At 46.9% G+C, this 16,575-nt stretch overlaps 1 protein-coding gene across 1 annotated transcript in view; it reads right to left on the reverse strand.

Moving 5' to 3' along the window:
• The window catches only part of LOC119971886 (DENN domain-containing protein 5A-like), a 387,311-nt gene that overhangs the window by 91,958 nt on the left and 278,778 nt on the right, over positions 1–16,575 (reverse strand). The window contains 2 exon segments of the mRNA XM_038808165.1: positions 12,164–12,316; positions 12,817–12,948. Coding sequence (XP_038664093.1) covers positions 12,164–12,316; positions 12,817–12,948 — 285 coding nt within the window.

Raw genomic sequence — 16,575 nt, forward strand, 5'->3', positions numbered from 1 at the left:
GAATTCGGGGGCTTCTCTGGGTATAAGCTGAACCTGGGCAAGAGCGAGTTGTTCGTGGTGCACCCGGGGGATCAGGAGGAGGGGATTGGTAGGCTCCCACCGAAGCAGGCAGGGAAGAGCTTCAGGTACCTAGGAGTCCAGGTGGCTGGGAGCTGGGGGGCCCTGCACAAGCTCAACCTCACAAGGTTGGTGGAGCAGATGGAGGAGTTCAAAAGGTGGGATATGTTACCGCTGTCACTGGCGGGGAGGGTGCAGTCCGTTAAGATGACGGTGCTCCCGAGGTTTTTGTTCCTGTTCCAGTGCCTCCCCATCCTTATCCCAAAGGCCTTTTTTAGAAGGGTCAACAGGAGTATTACGGGATTTGTGTGGGCGCATGGGACTCCGAGGGTGAGAAGAGTGTTCCTGGAACGGGGCAGGGTTAGGGGGGGGCTAGCGTTGCCCAACCTCTGTGGGTACTATTGGGCTGCCAACGCAGCGATGGTGCGTAAGTGGGTAATGGACGGGGAAGGGGCAGCATGGAAGGGGATGGAGGTGGCGTCCTGTGTGGGCACGAGCCTGGAGGCGCTGGTAACGGCGCCGTTGCCGCTCCCTCCAACGAAGTATACCACGAGCCCGGTGGTGGCGGCTACCCTCAAAATTTGGGGGCAATGGAGACAGCATAGGGGAGAAGTGGGGGGTTCGATGGAGGCCCCGATACGGGGGAACCATCGGTTTGTCTCAGAGAGCATTGATGGCGGATTTCTGGGCTGGCACAGGGTAGGGGTTAGGAGGTTGAGGGACCTGTTTGTGGAGGGGAGGTTCGCGAGCTTGGGGGAGTTAGAGGGGAAGTTTGGGCTCCCCCCCGGGGAACATGTTTAGGTACATGCAGGTTAGGGCGTTTGCCAGGCGGCAGGTGGAGGGGTTCCCCTTGCTGCCCCCACGTGGGGTACGGGACAGGGTGCTCTCGGGGGTGTGGGTTGGAGGAGGGAGGATTTCGGACACATACCGGGTAATGCAGGAGGCAGACGAGGCCTCGGTGGAGGAACTGAAGGGGAAATGGGAAGATGAGGAGATTGAGGAGGGGACGTGGGTGGATGCCCTGGAGAGAGTGAATTCATCCTCTTCCTGTGCGAGGCTTAGCCTTATACAGTTCAAGGTGCTGCATAGGGCCCGCATGACTGGGATGAGGATGAGTGGGTTTTCCGGGGGAGAAGACAGGTGTGCTAGGTGCTCGGGGAGCCCAGCGAACCACGCCCATATGTTTTGGGTGTGCCCAGTGCTGGGGGAGTTTTGGATGGGGGTAGCAAGGACGGTGTCGAGGATGGTGGGATCCAGGGTCGGTTCGGTGCGAGGGAGAATTGTGTACATGGGTTTGTGGGATGTGGCGGGTGTTATCTCTTTCCCTTTTGTTGTTTGGGTGTTTTTTTGTTTTTTGTTGTTGTTGTTTTCTTCTTCTTTTGTTTGCAGTTGCTTTTGAAGTTGGGTGGGTGTTGTTCTTGGGTTTTTACCACGGTTGTTTTGTTAATATTGTTTTGTTGTTTATATTTTGTGAAAATCTTAATAAAAATTATTTTAAAAAAAATAAATAGTTGCTTGACAATTGCAGCGTGTTCAAGATGGAGTCAGGATATGCTCTGCCATTATCTCTGGCCCTCCACATCTGCAGCTCAAGTTCTTCAGAAAAGTAGAAGAGATTTGCAGCAGCCTGAATAAACGATATCCTTGCAATGGAGCTGAGCAAGAAGAATGAACAAGTGCAGATGCTGAAACTTCGAACAGTAATAGGGAAGACATGCTACTACACCTAGCTGGATTGAACCAAAGCTGGAAATAGAGACCAGATACTACCAGTGTTGATAAACCTTTCTCAATACTGTAACTGTGCATGAATAATCGCTTTGCGAGATGTAGGTTTAACAGATAAATACAAGAAACTGGGGAGATATACGACCAGTATCATATAGTACTGCAAAAACCTGCTGAAGACTGAGATTTCAATTCTAATGCCACAACAGATACTCAAGAGACTGACTCGCGTTGGGGATTGCAGACACAAAAGGTGCAAAATAAAATACTCTGTGAGGTTAATGCTGGATTTGATGCTGGGCAGGGAAAGCATGAATCTGGATTCTTTCCCGTACTGCCGTCAGATGTGCTTTCCTATTCATCAGCTAGCAACAAGTGAGCAACTCCGGTGTTTTCTAGTATACCATGGGATGCTCAGTTACATTGTTCTACTCTTTTATTTACAATACACCCTACTTTGATTCAGTTCAATTTGACAAAAGCCTTGCAGCAATACAAGCATATATCTAAAAATGTGTTCTCACATCAGCATATCACAATTTCAATCGAAATCACCACTGAAATGTATTAACTGTGGCAGCAGGCTTTAAGGGCAAAATAACCTACTCCTGCTCCTATTTCATATGCTCCATGTTCCATAAATGCAGAATACCAAGGAAACCCCAAGACCCAATGGGCGGGATTCTCCATAGCACGACGCCGGAATCGGGGAAAACTCCTGTTTGACGCCTGTTTGTGATGCTCTGCCCCCTCCAAATTGCCATCATTCGGACACACGGCGAGCACAGTCGCAACGCCGTTGGTGCATCATCAGCCGCCCAGCCGCGATACTCTGCCCCAATGGGCCGAGTTCCCAGCAGTCAGGAACCCGACGTGCTGGCTGCGGATAGTGTCCAGCGCTGCTACATTCATGCCGGGATTCGTGCCGCTGGCTGGGGAGCCTCAGCTAGGGCTGGATGGAGTTGTGGGGGCTGACCAGGGAGTGGGCTTTGGGGTCGGACTGGGCAGGTATGCGGTACAGCACGGCTAGCGCCATTTTTCCTGGTGCAACCGGTGGGGTCGTAGGCATGTGTGGCTTCAGATCGTCAGCCATGTGCCTGCGCGGCCTGGGACCCAGCGATTCTCCGGCTGTTCTCTGCATAATCCATGGATGTTCCGCGTGCTGCCGGCGCTAGCTCCTCAACGGTACCGGAATCAGTGAGCGATTCGCGCAGATTTTCCCGTCATGGAGCACTACGGATTCTCCGTTGCTGCCGGCACTTTGCCTCAGAAACAGACAATCCAGCCCAATGTCAGGAAACAGGTAGTTTTATGTAATCTATATTATATTTGTGGGTATTAGAACCCATAGCTTTAAGCAAGTTTAATTTTGCGTTTCTGTTCAGAAAAGGGTTAAAAGTTTAGTTGACTTCATGTTAAAAAAAGGTGGCTGCATGTCTGTGGGTTTTGGTTTCATTTCAAACTGTGTCTGCATTGTCAATAAAGGTTTACAAGGGCAGCACGGTGGCGCAGTGGTTAGCATTCTGCCTCATGGCGCAAAGACCCCGGCTCTGCGTCACTGTCCGTGTGGAGTTTGCACATTCTCCCCGTGTTTGCGTGGGTTTTGCCCCACAACCCGAAGATGTGCAGGGTAGATGGATTGGCCATGCTAAATTGCCCCTTAATTGGAAAAAATAATAAATTGGGTACTGATGAGCCATCAATTGCACGTGAGACGAGTTGCTGTACAAACGTTAGGCTATAATAAGCTAGAACTTAGCCCTGCGGTCGACTACAATAAATGGACGACCGCCAGGCGTTCTGACTATTTATACCTCGGTATGGAGGCGTGGTTAACTCAGCCTCTCGACCAATCGGAGAGCCGTCACATGACTGGTCTCAACCAATCGGTCGAGAGGCACATGACCGACCAGGGCCAATGGTAAGCCGGTGTTCTGCACCAATGGCAGACAGCTATGCAAATCATACCACCACATTCACCCCTTGCGGAGAAAGAAGCCGGGGGGGGGGGGAGAGGGGGTATCAACGAGAGCCGGGGGCGGGGGGGGGCGTGGAAGAGAGAGAACTGGTGGCATGAGTAGCAGCCGGGAGAACAAAAATTTTCTCTTCTTTTCTTTTATTACATTTTTGGCTCCCCACTGGCCCAGACAATTAGCAATATTACACCAAGTCCCAAGAAAGTCCATGGAGCTGTTGTAATTTAAATCGATTCAATCAGTCTTTTCGTGGCCCGTGACGTTCTGGCAGACCGCCGCAGTGGAGTAGGTGACGTCGGTTCAGCCGATGGTGGTGGTTCCGCTGACGTCCTGGAGTCCGGGAGCGATAGTCCTTGGACAGTCTCCGTCACCCGAGCTGGCTGTGGAGACGCCATGGATGGGGAAGGGGTGGCCTGGGTGGGGCGCTGGGGGGAAAAAAACAGGGGGGGGGTCTGTGGTGAAGGGGGGGGGGGGAGGCCACACGCCGGCGGGTGCCAGGTCCCGGAGGGGGAGACCGTGTCCTGCCGACCATCGGGGTACTCCACATACGCATACTGCGGGTTAGCGTGGAGTAACTGGACTTGTTCCACCAACGGGTCGGACTTGTGCACCCGCACATGCTTCCAGAGCAAGATGGGTCCGGGGGCGGCCAGCCACGTCGGGAGAGGGGATCCGGAGGACGACTTCCTTGGGAAGACAAGAAGACGTTCATGAGGTGTCTGATTTGTTGCGGTACAGAGGAATGAGCGGATAGAATGTAGGGCATCGGGGATAATCTCTTGCCATCGGGAAATAGGGAGATCTCTGGACCGGAGGGCCAGTAGTATGGTCTTCCAGATGGTACCATTCTCCCGCTCGACCTGTCTGTTACCCCGGGGGCTATAGCTGGTCGTCCTGCTAGAGGCAATGCCCCTGTTGAGCAGGAATTGACGCAGCTTGTCGCTCATAAAGGAGGACCCCCGATTACTGTGTATGTACGCGGGGTAGCCGAACAGGGAGAAGATGGAGAGGAGGGCCTTAATGACAGTCGATGTGGTCATGTCGGGGCAGGGAATGGCGAAGGGGAAGCGGGAGAATTTGTCGATTACCGCCAGGAAGTAAATGTTGCGGTTGTTAGAGGGAAGGGGCCCCTTGAAGTCAAGATGCTTTGATCAGGTGTGCGCGCTCGGGGAGGTAGAAGTGCGGTTTGCACTCTGCGCAGATGTGGCAGTCACGGGTTACTGTCCTGACTTCCGCGATGGAGAAAGGCAGGTTGCGGGCTGGGCCCCACCCGGCATGGGGAGCGGAGAATCGCGCCTGAGCTCTTTACATGCTGTACATTTGTATAATGTCACACCGACTGCAAAGCTTGCCTGCCATTTTATAATTGGACACGGCTCCCGGAAGAAGCCCGATAATTGGCTGCCTCCCCAAAAAGTTACTCCAAGGTTCCACATTGGCCATTTCTCCGTTCCCGACCTGAATTCAGTCTGGCATTGAAATTACAGCCCTGAAACTGATGCTCAGCCCATTACAGCTACAGGTACTGAGGAAATAAAAACTGCCAAGAAAAATAACTCAGGATGGACAATATCCAGGCTTGTGGCAAGTGGAAAGTTATATTTGCGCCACACAAATGCCAGGCAATGACCATATCCTATAAGATCATAAGACATAGGAGCAGAATTAGGCCACTTAGCCCATCAAGTCTGCTCCGCCATTCAATCATGGCTTATATTTTCTCATCCCCCTTCTCCCCATAACCCTTGATCCCCTGATACAAGAGGGGATCTACCCACCGTCCCTTGACATTCAATGGCATTATCTTGGCTGAATCCCCCACAATCAATATCCTGAGTGATACCATTGATTAGAAACTGAACTGGACTAGCTATATTAATATAGTACCTACCAGGGGAGGTCAAAGGCTAGGAATTCTACATCTGCGTAACTTACCTCCTGACCCCCCCAAAGCCTGTCCATCATCTACAAGGCACAAGTCAAGAGGGTAATGGAATACTCTCCACTCACCTGGATGAGTGCAACTCCAACAACACTGAAGAAGCTTGACACCATCCAGGACAAAGCAGCACACTTAATTGCTCCTCCTTCCACAAACATTCAAACCCTCCACCACCGCCAAATAGTGGCAGCCTTGTGTACCATCTGCAAGATGCACTGCAGTAACTCACCAAGGTTCCTTTGACAGCAGCTTCCAAACCCACGACCACTACCATCTAGGACAAGAGCAGCAGATACCTGGGAACCCCACCACTTGGAAATATATCGCCGTTCGTTCACTGTCACTGGGGCAAAATCCTGGAACTCCCTCCCTAACAGCACTGTGGGTGTACCTACATCTGAAGGACTGCAGCGATTCAAGAAGGTAACTCATCGCCACCTTCTGAAGAGCAACTAGGGATGGGCAATAAATGCTGGTCTAAACAGCATCGCTCACATCCCGTAAATTAATTTTTAAAAATGAAGCACCATGAGCCAAGGACATGCCTTCAGGCAGAGTATACAAGTCATATAACTGAGGAAATTAATAAGTGTGCCATCTACTGATGTAACAGTATATAGATTTGAAAACTATAAATCACTGAATAAGAAATGCTTAATATAAAAACATCCTTTAGTGTCCAGTAATGTTGCAGGATAACTTTTTTTAAAATTTAGAGTGCCCAATTCCATTTTTCCAATTAAGGGGCAATTTAGCATAGCCAATCCACCTACCTTGCACATCCTTTGGATTGTGGGGGCGAAACCCACGCAAACACGGGGAGAATGTGCAAACTCCACACGGACAGTGACTCAGAGCCGGGATCTCGGCACCGTGAGGCAGCAGGGCTAATCCACTGCGCCACCGTGCTGCCATACAGGATAACTTGATGGAAAGTACTGAATCAGGCTTGGCAAGGCAATAAGTCTGGATTGACATGCCACATACCATTTAAATTAAGCTGAAGGAAATCCTGAAATGATTAAACAAAGCCATCAAAGAGGAAAATTATCCTGTACCAACTACAGAAAATGTAGTTACAGAACTACAAGATGCAAATGCCTTCATAATTCTCCTAATCTACAATGGGTTTGGCACATGAGATTTAAAGTACAATCATCACATCTAACCACTTTCCACATGCCACGCGGTCAATACTGTTGAAAACATATGCCATTTCAGATTAGGTCACTGTCCAAAGTCTTCCAACGCAAGGCAGGCAATTTGGTGGAGGGCTACAAGGGATAGAGGGAATTGCAGATGATTTGATAACAATTGGTTTTGGACAATGTTTGAAGATACAATTCTTTAAAACAACTACCTGGAAGGTTTTCTTTATTGATGCAACAGACATGGTGCTGTATTGACAAACTGAAACTTCCTGGGCAAGAAATACCTTTTACTTGCTACATGAAGAGAACTTTGTATTGTGTAAGGATCCTCTTGTGGCCCCTTGCCTTTGTCCTCGTATCTTTTTAATACCTGTCCTGCAGCCTGGTTTTAAAATCACAGACTTTTGGGGCGGGATTCTCCGCCCCGCCACTTTTGTGCCCCGACCCACAGGCGGGATTCTCCGTTATGCCGGCCGGTCAGTGGGGTTTCCCATTGCGGGGCAGCCCCACGCCGTCGGGAAACCCTCGGGCGCTGGCAAAACGGAGAGTCCGGCCACCGGAGAATCCAGCCCTTGGTTTCCCCCCCCCCCCCCCCCCCCCCCCCCAACCACCCACTGCAAGCTGCTATTTGGACTGATTCGGCAGATGCCTTTGATTCAGTATGCTCTGTGGCATAACCCGTGATGTCATTTTGATGGACTCGGCTACCAGCCAATCACCTCTTCTGGGATTCCAGACCTTTTCATATTTTCACTGGTAATTGGTCAAGCACTTCAGAATATTCTGGAGGACAAGCTCCATTTTGTAAAGTAGTTTCACTTTTGGGGCTTAGAACTAGAAGGCAGCATAGGCAACTCGCCAATTTAAACTGGTTCTAGCCAGGCCTGTACTGCAGGCAGTACTCAGGTCTGTGAGAATTTTAAATCTCTGTTTGGAAGGCTGGTGATGTAAAACCCGCTTTCTATCAGCTACGGCTGGCAATTAAAGTACCCTCCAGCCGGCTGGTGAATGTTCCATTGTGAGTAAAAGGCTGGGAACTGAAACTGACTTTTCTCAACTGATGACCTGAGGTTAAAGACCTTTCTCTGTGCAGTCAGTTCAATCTGCGGAAGGATCTAGTCCAGTGTCATCTGCAGGAAGAAGAGTTAGCTTAAAACCTGGCAAAATCCTCAGGTGAAGAATTCTATTATTACCTCAGTGGGTCTGAGAGTTAGTCTGGCAGAGGCCCTACAAATGCAAGTGACTCTGAAGATAATTCTACTGCTTCCACGTTCTAATTGAAGACAACCATTAGAAAAGGCAAACCAACCGAGGAGTTCAACACTTCGCATCCTTGGAAAATCACTGACCACAAAGACCACAACCTCAGCACCGAGGATTCATCTCAAACCCTTTTGAATTCCTGTTATTTTTTTAACCATCCTTACTCCCACCGTGTGTCTATCTTGTATGTGTCTGGATGATGCGGTGGGGTGGTGTTTTGGGATAGTTAGACTAGTAGACCATTTTGTTCCATTATATGTTCATCTTTTACTCTTTTTATAAATAAACAGTTTTTGAAGGTTTTATTTATAAATCAGATGCCTGTAACTTATTGGAGCAGTCAAGGGTTAAAGATCTCAGGAAAATACACAAATTATTGATTAATTCACTTATGTTGGGACTCCGGAGTCTGTGGGGCTGGAATTGACCGCACACTCGCACAACTAGGGTGTTGTAACAATTGAACCAACCAATGTTAAAGCAGTTTTGGACTTGCCATCGCTGACTAATTTAACATGGATCCAAAGACTGCTTACAATTATTCAATATCTGTGTAAATCTCTTCTACATCTGTCAGATATTACAAAAACACTTGGAGATTTGATGCAGTAGGATGCAGGATGGCTCTACGGCGAATCACAAGAACTGATGTTGCAACGACTCAAGCCAAGCAGTCGCAACCACCCTAATCCTCTGCTGTGAAACTCTCAGGGAGAATATCACCCTACAATGTAACATATCTCAATTTGGGCTGGAACAGCAATGATGCAGAATGGACAAACAGTCATACACGTGATCAGCAAAGCCAAGAAATGCCTAGATCAAGAAAGAGTAAGAATACTTACAACACCAGGTTAAAGTCCAAAAGGTTTATTTCAAACACTAGCTTTAGGAGCACTGCTCCTTCCTCAGGTGAATGAAGAGATATGTTCCAGAAACATATAAATAGACAAATTCAAAGATGCCAGACAATGCTTAGAATGCGAGCATTTGCAGGTAATTAAGTCTTTACAGATCCAGAGATAGGGGTAACCCCAGGTTAAAGAGGTGTGAATTGTCTCGAGCCAGGACAGTTGGTAAGATTTTGCAAGCCCAGGCCAGATGGTGGGGGATGAATGTAATGCAACATGAATCCCAGGTCCTGGTTGAGGCCGCACTCACGTGTGCGAAACTTGGCTATAAGTTTCTGCTCGGTGATTCTGCGTTGTCGCACGTCCTGAAGGCCGCCTTGGGGAACGCTTACCTGGAGATCAGAGGCTGAATGCCCTTGACTGCTGAAGTGTTCCCCGACTGGAAGGGAACATTCCTGCTTGGTGATTGTCGTGCGATGTCTGTTCATTCATTGTCGCAGTGTCTGCATGGTCTCGCCAACGTACCACGCTTCGGGACATCCTTTCCTGCAGGGTAAGAGGTAGACAATATTGGCCGAGTCGCACGAGAATGTACCGCGTACCTGGTGGGTGGTGTTCTCACGTGTAATGGTGGTATCCATGTTGATGATCTGGCACGTCTTGCAGAGATTGCCATGGCAGGGTTGTGTGGTGTCGTTGATGCTGTTCTGAAGGCTGGGTAGTTTGCTGCAAACAATGGTTTGATTGAGGTTGCGCGGTTGTTTGAAGGCAAATAGTGGGTGTATGGGGATGACCTTGGCAAGATGTTCATCTTCATCGATGACGTGTTGAAGGCTGCAAAGAAGATGTCGCAGTTCCTCCGCTCCGGGAAAGTACTGGACGACGAAGGGTACTCTGTTGTTTGTGTCCCGTGTTTGTCTTCTGAGGAGGTCGATGCGGTTTTTTGCTGTTGCGTGTTGGAACTGTCGATCAATGAGTCGAGCACCATATCCCGTTCGTACGAGGGCATCTCCACATCATAGATCAAGAAAGACCTTGTAGTGGTTATATTGATCTGTGATAAAGCTGAAGCTTGTATCTATGGCCAGGGGTAGTAAATATTGAAATGGGCCACCAGGCATTGGAATCAAGAGCACTTAAGCCACTAAACAACCCATCAAATTGACTTTGAAGACTGTTGCTCAGGACTCCAAAATTACTGTCTAAAGGTTTCTTACATGAGAGAGGAGAAGATGGTCTTAGCTGATATATTTAACAGAGTAAACTAGCCACAGGTTAATGGCTGCAATTAGAAACGGAAGCTGGAAGAAATCAATTCTCATATATAATTTCCTGTTAGAGACCTATATCAGCCTCAACTCAATCATGGAACAGCAGACATTTTTGAGGAAACTCAGGATTATATGCATACTAAGCAACATAAACAGCATGCGATCACAGAGCTAAGCAATCGCACATCCAATAAACCAGATTAAAGCACTACAATCTAGCCACACACAGTCATAAGTGGCAGTGAAAAATGAGGAGGTCTCACAAATATCCCCATCCTCAAAGATAGGGAAGTTCAGTACATCAGTGCAAAAGACAAGTGGCACGATTTAACTGGAAGAAAAAGTCTGTTCTGGGCAGAATTGCAGGGCCATTCCCAGCGCTTGTAGCACTGGACTGCATATTCTACACTGAGGAGCTCCAAAGGTTTCCTCAGTGCAAAAAGAGATCGGGGTGCCAACCCTATTAAGGAGCCCTCGAGCCCCCCCCCCCCCCCCCCCCCCCGCACCCCACAACATACCAGTGGGGCACCATCGGGCCCGATCCCCGGCGTGAGAAAACTGCCAGCTTGGCCAGGCTAGCACCAGGGAGGCACTGCCAGGGTGCCCAGGTAGCAGTACCAAGCTGGCAGTGCCAAGATGCACGTGTGGCATCAGTGCCAGGGTACCACCCTGGCCAGAGGCCGAACACCCAGGCCTCCGATTGCCTAGGGAACCCCACCACCTCCAAGTGCCAGTATGCCTGATCCCTGTTTGTGGGCACCAGTACTAAACGGCGCCTGGCTGGGTACTGCCAGGGCCACTTGGTTCCTGACCTCATTACAGCTTTGGTCGAAACATGGACAAAAGAGTTGAATGCACGAGGTGAGGTAGAAATAACAAATAACTGGCCTCGACAACTAGGCAGCATTTGACCAAGAGTCGAATTGAGGAGCCCTAGCAAAATTGAGTCAATGTGAATCAGGGTCAACTCTGTCCATTAGTTAGTGTCATACCTTGCACAAAGGAAGATGATTGTGGTTGTTGGAAGTCAATCATTTCAGCCACAGGACAACACTACAAGAGTTCTGAGGCCAACAATATGTAACTGCTTCACCAATGACCTTCCCTGCATCACAAGCTCAGAAGTGGGGATGATCACTGATGTTTGCAGAGTGTTCAGTACCATTTGCAACTCCTCAGGTGAAGCAGCAATCTGTGCCCACATGCAGCAAGACGCCATAAAATTCAGGAAGTAACATTTATGTCTCATAAGTGCCAAGCAATGACCATTTCTGGCAAGAGAGAATCTAACTATTTTTCCTTGACATTCAAGGGCATTACCATCACCGAATCCTCCACTCTCAGCATCCTAGGGATTACTATTGGCCACAAATGCTGTGGTTACAGAAGCAGGTCGGTACTTTAGGAAGGATGTGAAGGTATTGGAAGGTGAAGAAAAGATTCACGACATTAATGCCCAGCATGAGAGACTTCTATTACATCGAGAGACTGGCGAAGCTCGGGCTGTTCTCTTTATAAAGAAATTGACAGGTGTTTTCAAATCATGAGGGGGCTAAACAGAGCAAATAGGGAGGAACTGTTCCCATTAGTGATAGGGCCAACAATCAGGTCACACCAATTTAAGGCAATTGGCAAATGCACCCGAGGCAACATGAAATAGGACCTTTTTTTTTTGAGTGGTTAAGATCTGGGATGTACTGTCTGAGAGTGTTGGGAGGCAGATTTATCATAGTTTTTAAAAGGAAATTGGATAGTTGTCTGAAGAGAAAAAATCTGCAGGGCTATGGGGAAAAGGCAGGGAGTAGAACTAGCTAAGTAGCTGTTATGGAGAACCAGCGCAGGTATGACTGGCTGGATGTTCTCTTTCTATGCTGTAATCACTTAATGATTCTATAAATCCCTAAGATGTGCCTCGGTTACTTACCTGTTTGACTTGTAGGCCATGACTCCATATTCTTTCTAACAAATCACAGAGACTGGCAATCAATGTATTCTCTTCCACACCTGTGATAGTCACTTCACCGTGACCCAGTTCCACTGCTTCTCGTCCCATTTTCTCTACCAACATGCGCTTAGTCTGTGAAAGAGAAATTTTGAGATTCATAAGCACATCCAAAAATAAACAATGCCTTAGAATTATAATACTGGCCACCTTTTAGAAAAAAAAAGAGAACTTCTCATTTGCTTTATAAGCAGATGCTAGTAAAGTATAAAATTATGCAAACCAGGCTTGGTCTCTGACCCGTTCTTAGTTAGCTGATTTCATCAAGGTAAACAGTGAGTTTCTGAAATAATTGGCCAGAATGCTTCTGGACTGAGGAAGGGGAAGGATACAAAAAAATCCAGCCACATTTTCTTTCCTGTTTCCAGTGGCTGCAGCTTAAAGATGCCTGCATTTTTAAGACAGGATTGAGCTTGGCTGGAGTAACCACAGAGGTCAACTAATATAACAATCAAAATAGAGACAGGCATACAAAGTGGCTCTCAAAAGACTGCTAATAGATGTGGCACAATACCACAGCCACAGTCAGTGTTTTCAGGAAGTAAAGGGAGAAAAACTACATGGAACAAAATTACCTTATTGCGACATTCCTTCAACAGGCCCTCAACAAATTTCCAGTTGGTATGTGCAATAACTGATGGAGACAGGTTGGATAACTTAGGCTGACGCATGCCCGTTCCAAGATTCCGAGCTTCCTGTATGTATTTCTTCAATTGGAGAAACAGAAGAATAACTGTTGTTTTTAACTATCAGAAAGTACATGTGCAAAACAACTTGCATTCAACTTCAACAGGTGCAAATAGATTTGAGTGGGATTCTATGTTGGGAGAGGTTGGTTTAAATTTATTTTTAAAGATCGATGTGTGGATAAGGATATAAACTGCAGAAAAACTAAGTTTTAAAACCAGAAGGCACATCTAAAATTCCAGTTTAGAACATTCAACTCAACTAACAATAATGAATGGTATTTAGAAAAAATCTTCAGATATAGTGGCAGGAAATTTTAACCTCCCACTGAAGGGAAATACCAGAACAATATTTGCAATAACCTTTAATATTGCAGTTGAAGGGCAGCACGGTGGCGCAGTGGGTTAGCCCTGCTGCCTCACGGCACCGAGGTCCCAGATTCGATCCTGGCTCTGGGTCACTATCCGTGTGGAGTTTGCACATTCTCCCCGTGTTTGCGTAGGTTTCGCAACCCAAAAAATGTGCAGGTTAGGTAGATTGGCCACGCTAAATTGCCCCTTAATTGGAAAAAATGAATTGAGTACTCTAAATTTATATTTACAAAAATATATTGCAGTTGAACTCCCCAACTTATTAAATGTGTCATTGTGCATATTAACTCATTTCCTCAAAAGGCCTTTAAAACACATACGTTGACAACATACACAGGAAAAACAAATATTTCCAGCTATGGACAGCTGTATATGTAAAAATGGCTGGGCTCTCATGACAGGTTTGTGTGGTGTGGATTTTTGTATTTTGTGAAACTGCTGAAATATGTGTCAAAATCTGATTCATCACAGAGATGAGGAGAACTTTTTCTCTCTTGAGGATAGTGAGTCATTGGAACTCTCTTCCTCAAAAGACATTGGAAGCAGAGTGTTTGAATATTTTTAAGGCAAAGCTGGATAGATTCTTGATAAGCAAGGGGGTGAAAAGTTATCAGGGATAGGTGGGATGTGGAATTGAGGTTATAACAAAATCAGCCATGATCTTATTGAATGGCAGAGCAGGCTCGAGGGGCCTACAGCTACTCCTAATTCATATTTCTTAAATTCTATCAGGTCATAAATTTGAAAACAATGAGAGATCTGGGCTCAAGTGTTGACGCCAGCGTAAACACCGGAGTGGTGCACGCCGGCGTCAATGGGCCTCCTGGCCCAGCAATTCACCGGTGTTCAGGGGGCTAGCATGGCGCCGGAGTGCTGCGCGCTGCTCCGGTGCCGATAGCCGGCCCTGCACGACCGGCGTGGGTCCGTGCATGCAACATGTCGGGGACCTTACAGCGGGCCGCCCGCCGATTGGAAGCCCCTGATCGCGGGCCTGGACCACTCGGAGTATCCCAGTCCTGAAATTTCTTCTTTTTTTTTAAAACAAAATTAATTCAAGCAGCTGTCCATTTAATCACTGGGGCCTAGCTTTAGATCTATTACGAATGTCCCTTTGACAGCAGGGGCCTAATATGAAATAAGCTTAAGATATTGTAGACCCAGTTTCCAAACGGTTTGGAGCACCACAGCAACAACAAAATGAAAGATTATGGCTTTACCACAACACAAATTGGCAAATTTATTGAGAAAATCAAGGAAAATCTGTTCAGGAATTGGAAGATATTACGTGAATGAAATATTACAGCAAAGTTGTGGCGAGGTGTATTGCTGGATTTAGCAGAAGGAACTTAAGTCTGCATTTAAAATGCACAAGTTCCTTAGGTTAAGAAGTCTGAAAGCTCTTGTTAGCTTGTTGACATAGTTTTCTTTGCACTAACTGCAGTGTTGTCCAATAGAATAGCTAGGGTACTGAAGTATATAGATTTCCTGCTGTTCTATTTTGTTCATTATTGAAAAATTAATCTAATTGCTAAAAATTCCTAGGATTTGCTCGAGTTAAATATGCCTGTTGTTAATACGATTACAAAGAATTTTACATGCCTTGATTACTGTTAGAATGTTATTATTATGCATCTTCTTATTTACATCCATTGCTGACATCATTAGTTGTTGTTACCTGTGTATATTTGTATTTAACTGCTGTTAGTTCTAATTCTGTTCATAGAACATAGAACATAGAACAGTACAGCACAGAACAGGCCCTTCGGCCCTCAATGTTGTGCCGAGCCATGATCACCCTACTCAAACCTACGTATCCACCCTATACCGTAACCCAACAACCCCCCCTTAACCTTACTTTTATTAGGACACTACGGGCAATTTAGCATGGCCAATCCACCTAACCCGCACATCTTTGGACTGTGGGAGGAAACCGGAGCACCCGGAGGAAACCCACGCACACAGGGGGAGGACGTGCAGACTCCACACAGACAGTGACCCAGCCGGGAATCGAACCTGGGACCCTGGAGCTGTGAAGCATTTATGCTAACCACCATGCTACCCTGCTGCCCCTGTTCAGTTGTTGTTATTTCAATGTTTAGCTAGTTGCTCCCATTTCTGAGGCTATACTGTATTTAAACTTTGTTATTTTTATATATTAAAAAAGATCAACTTTCACAACATAATTTCGAATACCACATATTTTTGGTGACAAGAATAAAAAAAATCGAGTTTCAGCACCTTCAACAAAAAATGTTGCTAAGTTTACCGAAAGAAGACAAGTTAACAGCTCCATGGCTATGTTTGGGTCTATCAATGAGTTTGTGGAAGAGAATGAGAGCTGGACTGAATATATCGAAAGGTTGGAACTTTTTTCTTGCAAATAAGATCACAATTCTTCTGAATGTGTGCGGTGCAATAAACTGGTGAGAAATTTGGCCACACCATGGAAACCAGGAGGACATTTCATCTGCAGATTTAATTACACTCATTCATAATCACCACAATCCTCAGTCCTCAGTAATTGTGCAACATTTTAAATGACATAGTAATTTTCGGATGACAGGACAGTCTGTAGCTAACTTTGTTGTTGAATTGCGCCAGCCCTCCGAACATTGCAAGTTGGAAAACATGCTTTGGGATAGATTAGTTTGTGGCATTAACGAGGTCAGCATTCAGTGGCGTTTGCTGGGAGAAGCCACACTTACCTTTAAGAAGGCTCTAGACAGTTCTCATGGAAACGGCTGCCAATAATGGTAAAGATATTCAAAGGGCCATTGGCAGCACACGGGCAGGTGCACTGCCTGTAGTAGAAAAAGAAGCTGCATGGAAAAAGGTGAAGACAGTGGAGTGGTTTAGGTGTGGAGGATCACACTTAGTGAATCATTGTAAGTTATGGACACTGTTTGTCACCAGTGCAACAAGAAAGGGCATCTAATGAAGAAGTGCTGGGGTGCTGAGAGAAAATTGAAGGCTGAGCAGGGCACTTCAAATGCAAGGAAGCCTCAGTGGGTGGTGCATCACTTGGAAAGCTCAGACGAGGCAGAGAAGCACTATTATGACATGTCTGAGGAGCGTGCGAAGCCTATTCATGCTACAGTGTGGGTCGATGGATAGAAAATCAAGATGAAGGTGAACACAGGAGTCTCTGCATCAGTAATCAGTGAGGAGGTCTTCAGGAAGATTTGGGGCTTAAGCAGGCACCAGTCCATACACAGGCAGGAATCAATCTTCGGACGTACACCGGTGAGACAATCCCATTGCTTGGAGTTTTAGAGG

The sequence above is a fragment of the Scyliorhinus canicula genome, chromosome 9, assembly GCF_902713615.1.
Source record: "Scyliorhinus canicula chromosome 9, sScyCan1.1, whole genome shotgun sequence".
Taxonomy (NCBI): Eukaryota; Metazoa; Chordata; class Chondrichthyes; order Carcharhiniformes; family Scyliorhinidae; genus Scyliorhinus; species Scyliorhinus canicula.